This window comes from Pollachius pollachius (assembly GCF_949987615.1).
Source record: "Pollachius pollachius genome assembly, chromosome: 20".
Classification (NCBI taxonomy): domain Eukaryota; kingdom Metazoa; phylum Chordata; class Actinopteri; order Gadiformes; family Gadidae; genus Pollachius; species Pollachius pollachius.
Window position 1 is genome coordinate 12,946,477 of NC_136953.1, and position 8,326 is coordinate 12,954,802.

Genomic DNA, 8,326 nt, shown 5'->3' on the forward strand with positions numbered 1-8,326 from the left:
GTTTGACATCTCCCGGGCAACGGGCCCTGAGCAGGGACGCATCCGCACGGAGCAGTCCATCAACTGGCTGAACGGTGAGACGCACACACACACACACACACACACGTTCATGTACACACACAAACACATGCATACAAACACAGAGGCGCACACAGACACACACAAACACTGTCTCCGTCTCTCTTTCTCTCTGTCTGTCTGTCTGCCTGTCCTTCTCTCTCTCTCTCTCTCTCGCTCTCTCTCTCTACCCCCCTCCCAACTCTTCCCCACACACATACATACGCACACACACACACACACACGCATACACATACACATACACACAGGCCGAATGTCTACCCTGCATGAAGAGCATTTCATTGTCTCATCGTCTGCCTGTGTGTGTGTGTGTGTCTGTCTGTCTGTCTGTCTGTCTGTCTGTCTTGTGTGTGCCCCTCAGACCCAGAGTTTGTGAGCGCGTCCTTCATCCAGCAGGACGCCAGCAGCCACCCTCTGGGCGACGATGACAAGCTGTACTTCTTCTTCACCGAGGTGGCCAAGGAGTACGACATGTACACCAAGGTCAAGGTGCCCCGCGTCGCCCGCGTCTGCAAGGTACTGCCGGCCACAGGGGGCGTGAGCGGGGGTGTGTGTGTGAGAGTGTGTGTCTGAGGGAATGTGAGAGGGTGTGTGCGTGTTAGAGCATGCGTGTTCAAGTTTGTGTGTGTTATTTATTTTGCGTGCGTGTGAGAGAGTGTTTGTCTCTGTGTGTATGTGAAAGAGTGTGTGTGTGTGTGTGTGTGTGTGTGAGAAATCGTGTGAGAGAGAGTGTGTGTGTGTGTTTGCGGGACACCGCTCCCCCGATAAACCCACCGCATTTATTATATTTTTCGACCGTAATACATTTTCATTGGACTTATTTTGGATCGTTTACAAGATGGTTTATATATTATTTGACCTCTGACCTCTCCGTCTCCCCCCCATTCCCCCCCCCCCCCCCAGTCGGACGTTGGGGGCATGAAGACCCTGCAGCGCCGCTGGACCACCTTCCTGAAGGCCCAGCTGGTGTGTGAGCACCGGCCCAGCGGACAGCGCTACAACGTGCTCACCGACGTCTTCACGCTGCGCCGCGACCCTGCCGACCCCGCCACTACCCAGTTCTACGGCCTCTTCACCTCCCAGTGGTGAGCGGCCGGCCCCCCCCCCGCAGGGGGTCACATGGTCACACACACACGCGCGGGTTGGGATGGTGTGTAAACATGCAAGGGGCAAGGAGTGTCGGACCACACCCACCGAGACAGGCTCGGCGCTGCGGCGTTACCTGCGCCGTTTACACTCGTTAATAAACGGTGAAGCGCGTGCACTGGGCTGTGTTACAATTCACTCTGTTATACTGGTTGTCCTGTCGGTTGTGTTCGTTGTTCGTCCTTACTTCGGCATTCGGTCAAGCACTATTTTGTGTTTTCTATTGTATTGTATTATATCCTTTGTCTTCCATCGCTGCTGTGCTGTAACAGGAGGTTCTCCTCCGGGGATTGATGACGTTTTATCGATCTGTGGATCCACCTGCTGCCGTTCTGTGTCGTTTAATACGGGTCGTTACTGTTTTTTAAGAGCTCTGACGTGTCTCTCTCTCTCTGTCGGTGTCCCAGGGAGCGGGAGGAGCTGGCGGCCGTGTGCGTCTTCAGTCTGTCCGACATCAACAAAGTGATGGACGGCCCCTTCAAGGAGCTGAAGAAGACCTGCGAGAACTGGATCAATCCGGAACCCGTCCCCAGACCCCGGCCCGGACAGGTACTTGACGACTACTAGCTGTCATTATACTACTGGAACGTGCTCTGCTATACTGTGGGAGAACTTTACACCCTTTGTGACGTCCAGTATATTCTATATATCTTATCTCTGTCCTCCTCCACCCCCCCTACCCTCCAACCCCTTTCACCTCCTCCTCCACCACAAACCCCACCCTCCACCTCCTCCTCCACCACCCCCTACCACCACCTCCTCCTCCACCACCCCCTACCACCTCCTCCTCCTACTCCTCCACCACCTCCTCCTCCTCTAACACACCCCCTCCTCCTCCTCCACCCCCCCTCCTCCTCCTCCTCCTCCACCACCTCCTCCTCCACCTCCTCCACCTCCTCCACCACCTCCTCCTCCACCACCTCCTCCTCCTCCTCCTCCTCCACCTCCTCCTCCTTTAACACCCCCCCTCCTCCTCCTCCCCCTCCTCCACCACCTCCTCCTCCTCTAACGCACCCCCCCCCTCCTCCTCCTCCACCTCCTCCTCCTCCTCCTCCTCCACCGCCCCCCCAGTGTCTGAACAGCGCCCTGCGGGCGGAGGGCTTCGAGTCGTCCCTGAAGCTGCCCGACAAGGTGCTGACGTTCACAGCGGGACCACCCGCTGATGGAGAACAGCGTGACCGCGGCCCCCCCTGCTGGTCCGCCGCGGCGTCACCTACACCAAGCTGGCCGTCACGCTGGCCGACCGCGGCCCCGGCGCCCTGCTCCACCTCGGCACAGGTGGGGGGGGTGCGTGTGTGTGTGTGTGTGTGTGTGTCTGGGTGTGTGTGTGTGTGTGTCTGTGTGTGTGTGTGTGTGTGTGCGTGTGTGTGTGTGTGTGTGTATGTCTGGGTGTGTGTGTGTGTGTGCGTGTGTGTGTGTGTCTTGGTGTGTGTGTGTGTGTGTGTGTGTGTGTGCGTGTGTGTGTGTGTGTGTGTGTGTGTTTGTGTCTGGGTGTGTGTGTGTGTGTGTGTGTCTGGGTGTGTGTGTGTGTGTGTGTGTGTGTGTGTGTGCGTGCTACAATCCTGCTGTATCAATTTCATTGCTTTCAGCCCGTTAACGGTTGGTCTGTTCATTGGAGGGTTTTGGTGTTCAAAAATAATATCTTCTAACTACTCTCAAATGTAAAAATATGATATAATATAATATACAATTTAGGTTTAACATGTAGCCAATTTATTTAATTTTTACTTATCCATCTTATCCATCTCCCTGTCACACAGGGTTAGGGTTACATATATACATATATATATATACATATATATATATATATATATATATATATATGTATAGTACAATACTCATTGACCACGCTGTATGATTAATGTGTATCTTGTGGTGCAGATCGGGGGGAGCTCCACCGGGTGGCGGTGGTGGGCCAGAACACCACCTTACTGCAGGAGATCTCTCTGTTCCCCGCAGACCAGCCCATCAACAACATAGTGCTGCACCAGGTGACACACACACACCCTAATACACACACACACATACACACACACACACACACACTAATACACACACACACACACACTAATACACGCATACGAATACACACAGTAATACACACACACACACACACATACACATACACACACACAGTAATACACACACACACATACACACACACACACACACTAATACACACACACACATACACACACACACACACACCCTAATACACACACACACATACACACACACACACACACACTAATACACACACACACACACTAATACACACACTAATACACGCATACGAATACACACAGTAATACACACACACACACATACACATACACACACACATACACACACACACACACTAATACACACACACACACCCAGACAAGCACACACACACACACACAAACACTTACATAAACACATGCAAACGCTCACACACAAATGCAAATACTTACACACAAAAACACACACATGCTTTCACACACACAAGCCCATACACACACACACACACACACACACACACACTCACATAAATAAACAAACAAACAAACACAAACCCACTCAGAGGCATAGCCTCCATGCGTCTCTAACCCGGCCCCCTCCCGGTCCAGGGCCATGCCCTGGTGGGCACCCCTCAGTCCCTGGCGCGGGTCCCTGCCCAGGGCTGTGGGCTGCACCCCAGCTGTGAGGTGTGTGCGCGGGCACGGGCTCTGGGCTGTAGCTGGAGACCCGGCCCCGGAGGGCCCCACGACGGGACCTGTGGACCGGCCCCGAGCGGGTGAGGAGGGGGGGGGGGGAGAGGGGGGGAGGAGAGAGAGAGAGAGAGGGGGGGGGGGGGGGAGGGGAGAGAGAGGGGGAGGGGGGGGGAGGGGAGAGAGATATTATAGAATTATAATATCGCACATTTTACTTTTTAAAGTACTTTTATAGTTTAATATTTGGTATGTATAGATATTTTGTATTTAAAGGTTCGTACTTATTATTACTATAATATACGTCTGAGGGTCATTCCATGACGTAGATCTTTATTTCAGATTTGAAGGGCACATGTTCTTATCGTATCACAAAGCGATAGCGCTGAGTAGCTGCCCTGCCCTCTAGCCAACCAACCAATTTCATACATTTCAACCGGTCTGTCTGTCCGTCTGTCTCTCCAGGCCCGGGCCGGGGGACATGGTGGAGGAAGCCCTGAAGAAGTGTAACAGCAGAGAGGGTGAGTTCCCGAAAGACCGAACACCGGCCTATAGCGGCACATCGGACCTTATTGTAATCATTCATACCTTCATACCGTCAAATGACTACAGTATGTTCTGCTTTTTTAGTGGAAACGTTCAATACTGAAAGATTATCTTTCTTAACCCTCCACTTCTTCCTCCTCCCCCTCCTCTCATCCTCCTCCTCCTCCTCCCCCTCTTCATCCTCCTCCCTCTCCCTTCTCCTCTTCCTCCTCCCCTTCCTCCTCCTCCTCCTGCTCCCCCCTCCTCCTCCTTCTCCTCCTCCTCCTCCTCCCCCCCCCTCCAGGCCGGTGCACTCCGGCGGTGAGGGAGCTTCGGGTCTCCTTGGGCCTGCGTCTGCTGCTGCCCTGCGTCCAGGTCTCCCCCCGGCCCTGCACCTGGACCCACCCCCCCCAGAGACACACCCGGCAGCACCACTCCCACCTGGAGGTGACGGTCAGCCAGCAGAGCTTGGGCGCCTACGTCTGCACCTGTCAGGTACGTCAGGAGCAACTCATAGGTACCATGTGGGGGGGGGGGGGGGGATAATGTTGAGGAGACGTTTTCATCCACAACAACTTACAATGTGGACGTTTGTCGGAAGAAAGAGAAACAATGCATCGCTGCCTTTCGGTAAAGTAAGGATGTTCATAGAACCAAGTGTCAAGCACCAACAACATCTAGGTTGACCCGTTCACCGTATAAAACAAAGATAGCTAGGATAAGATGTTACATAATGCTACATAAAGGGGGGTAAGGGGGGAGGCTATGCAGAGAAGGTGAACTCTGTTGAACTCTGTTGGTCTCGTTTTCTCTTCTTCTGCCTCTGTGGGTCTCAGGAGGCGGGGCCGGATCTGGGAGAGCCCACTTCCTGTCGTCGGGCGGCCTACGATTTGGTGGTGGCGGGGCCGTCCGCCGGGGGGGCGGTGGCCACGGCGGGAAACCGCCACCTGCTGGCCATCTACATCCTGTGCTTCTGCCTGGGCGTCGCCATGGGCGCCTTCCTGCTCTACTTCCTGAGCCGCCGCCGCCAACTCGGCCTGCGCCTGGCCAAGCGTTCGCTGTCGTCTGACAAGGGCCGGGACCTGCTCGGCTCCTCGGCCACGCCCCAGTCCCCCGGCAGCGCCAGCCTGCTGTCGGACGCCTTCACGCTGTCGGAGAAACGCAACGGCACGGCCATGACGTCGCTGCACTCCACGCAGGGCAACGGCGGTCCCCACGGCAACCACAGCTACAGCAGCAACCTCATCAGCAACAGCAGCAACGCCAGCAGTAACCCCGGCAACGGCCATGGGGAGCCCGTGTACTCCAGCTACGAGCGCAACGCGAGCATACTGCCGGCCGACCGGCTGGACGGACGGACGGGGGAGAGGGCCAGGGAGGGCCAGGAAGGGGTGAGGGAGACGGGGGAGGATGTGGACGAGGGGCTGGGGGAGGGGCTTGGAGACTCCATGAGAGGACTGGAGGAGGAGATGGCCAAGTTCCCGCTCTATAAGTCGCCGGCACCGCTGGCGAGGTGCGAGGAGAGTTCGATATGAGCCGGGGGATTCTTGCGTATGGTTACGAAATAGAACATTACGAGAGGATCCCGGGTGTAATTTATGAATCGGATGCGCCGTGTCGTGCCTCCAGACTGAGAGGGGAGCGGGAAAAGGATGCAAAATAGAGCCGCCGCGGCTATTTTGCATCCTCACTGCTCGCTCACTTCACAGCGGCGAGCTATGAAACTAGAGTCTCTATGTGAGAAATGTATGCGGGATTGATTCCAAAGCACGTATATACATGTATGTGTGTGTGTGTGTGTGTGTGTTTGATCAAATATGTTATTTACAGCGGAGGGAAGATAAGAATGGTCAGATGAAGAATAGGACCTTTGAAAAATAATAAAAAGAAGTTATCCAGGACGACACGTGAAGACGTCTGTGTAGTGAGGCACTCCAGTGGATATGTGAAAAAACGTAAATGTAAGATGTTAAAGAAGAAAGCTTTTTATGTTTTTCACCGACGACATGCGCACATGAAACGGACTTGACGTGTTGAATGGGAAGAGAAAAGACAGTAATCAAAGAGGAAAATGTCTGCATCTTCACAGGCATGTTCACAAAGAAGCCATATTCCTTACGTGTTGTCTTTGTTGTTGTCGTGTCCCTTTTGTGCCACAAGGGGGCCAAATAAGTAGCACTTTGAACCACTGGACGACACTTCTCCGAGGCTTGTCTGAAACGCATATTTAATTTTTTATCGCTTTGTGATGTTTTTTTCTTGATGTTTCTCACCGACATGATCGCAACTCCGCGACACCTCCCATGATCACGGGCCCGGCGGCGACTAAGGACAAAAGATCGCCCTCTACTGGTGAAACGACGATATTAATAATAATTTTATTTTGTACAATGGACTGCGATGACCCGATAGTAGATCGATCTAAATCAGCTCCAACCAGCTCGAATCGATCCACTATCGAGCTGATTGGAGCCTGCAATCGGGGGTTAGATTGTTCTAATTGCCATGATGTCGCCATCGGGCTCTTCGGAAGCAGATACGATTGCGGGGTCAAGGTTCACAAACGACAGCCCAGGAGGGGCCCTGGGGAACGTGATCACGTGTTTGACATTTGGGTCCAAAGGCCCTTGAATGCCTCATGCAACTTGACCCAAATTCACCACCTCTGCTCTGTACAACAAGTGTACTAAACAAATATCTAAAAGATGTCTTCTGTATCGTTTTTGTCATGTTTTTTTTAATAAAACGTTAAAAACTGTTACTGAACACATGGTGTCACTGTCCCTACATTGACCCGGTAGCTGATCCAATAATTCAAAGGGAGCCTATACTGATATTATCCACGGATGTATTCAGTGACATTGAAGATTATTCAACGTCCTGAAGCAACATCATCGCAAACCTTGATCTACGACCGTCATAGAGGTTCATCCTTGATCTGTCTTTTGTACTGTAACCTCCAACCATACCATTTAACCTGACTCTGTGGGGAAGTGGAGAGAGCTGTTGGCTAATGACCCTGGTGCAAGTCCTGCTGATTGACTTTCATTCAACTTGCATTAGGGGTAAAGCACTCGCTTTTCATTGGTCGGCGCGAAGAAATGCATTAGGTGTAACGCACTCGCTTTTCATTGGTCGGCGCGAAGAAATGCATTAGGTGTAACGCGCTCGCTTTTCATTGGTCGGCGCAAAGAAATGCATTAGGGGTAACGCGCTCGCTTTACATTGGTCGGCGCGAAGAAATGCATTATGGGTAACGCGCGCTCGTTTTTCATTGGTCGGCGCGAAGAAATGCATTATGGGTAACGCGCGCTCGTTTTTCATTGGTCGGCGCCGGTTCGCGGTTTGCCCTGCTCCCTGCGTTGTGTGGTTTTCAACTAAACTTGGCATTGAGAAACCCCCACACCCATGAGCCTGCCACAGTATGTCCATATTGGCACCCATTGCAGTCCTAACCCCCCCCCCCCCCCGGCTATTATAAGCAACCAATTAACCAACCAATTAACCGTGGGGAAGTGGAGAGAGCTGTCTACACTCAACTCCTGCTGATTGACTCTTATTTCTACATCATGTGAATTGTAAAGCCAAGTACAACTTCCGAGCAAATCCTAGTTGGTGTCTTGGTCGTGCAGCGGTTAAGGGGTGTGGGTTAACACTCTGTAGACTCAGGTTCGAGTCCCCGCACAGAACCAGGGTTCAAGTGGTACCTTAATGGATACATCTTATTTCTCTATCGTGTGAACGGTAAAGTCAAGTATAACCGCCAAAAATCTTCATGTCTGCGTCTTGGTGGTGCAGCGGTTAAGGGGTGTTGGTAAATACTCTGTAGACTCAGGTTCGAGTCCCCGCACAGAACCAGGGTTCAAGTGGTACTTTAATGGATA

At 52.7% G+C, this 8,326-nt stretch overlaps 1 protein-coding gene across 1 annotated transcript in view; it reads left to right on the forward strand.

The window, feature by feature from the left end:
• sema4f (sema domain, immunoglobulin domain (Ig), transmembrane domain (TM) and short cytoplasmic domain, (semaphorin) 4F) overlaps positions 1 to 7,202 on the forward strand; it is a 44,479-nt gene extending 37,277 nt beyond the window's left edge. Inside the window, 12 exon segments of the mRNA XM_079758375.1 lie at positions 1 to 74; positions 440 to 594; positions 982 to 1,163; positions 1,632 to 1,773; positions 2,296 to 2,367; positions 2,369 to 2,410; positions 2,412 to 2,502; positions 3,106 to 3,215; positions 3,837 to 4,003; positions 4,383 to 4,438; positions 4,747 to 4,937; positions 5,279 to 7,202. The exon segment at positions 1 to 74 is cut by the window's left edge and continues 46 nt beyond it. Of these exon segments, the coding sequence (XP_079614501.1) occupies positions 1 to 74; positions 440 to 594; positions 982 to 1,163; positions 1,632 to 1,773; positions 2,296 to 2,367; positions 2,369 to 2,410; positions 2,412 to 2,502; positions 3,106 to 3,215; positions 3,837 to 4,003; positions 4,383 to 4,438; positions 4,747 to 4,937; positions 5,279 to 5,977 (1,981 nt within the window). The 3' untranslated portion in view covers positions 5,978 to 7,202.
• Positions 7,203 to 8,326: the final 1,124 nt, after the last annotated feature.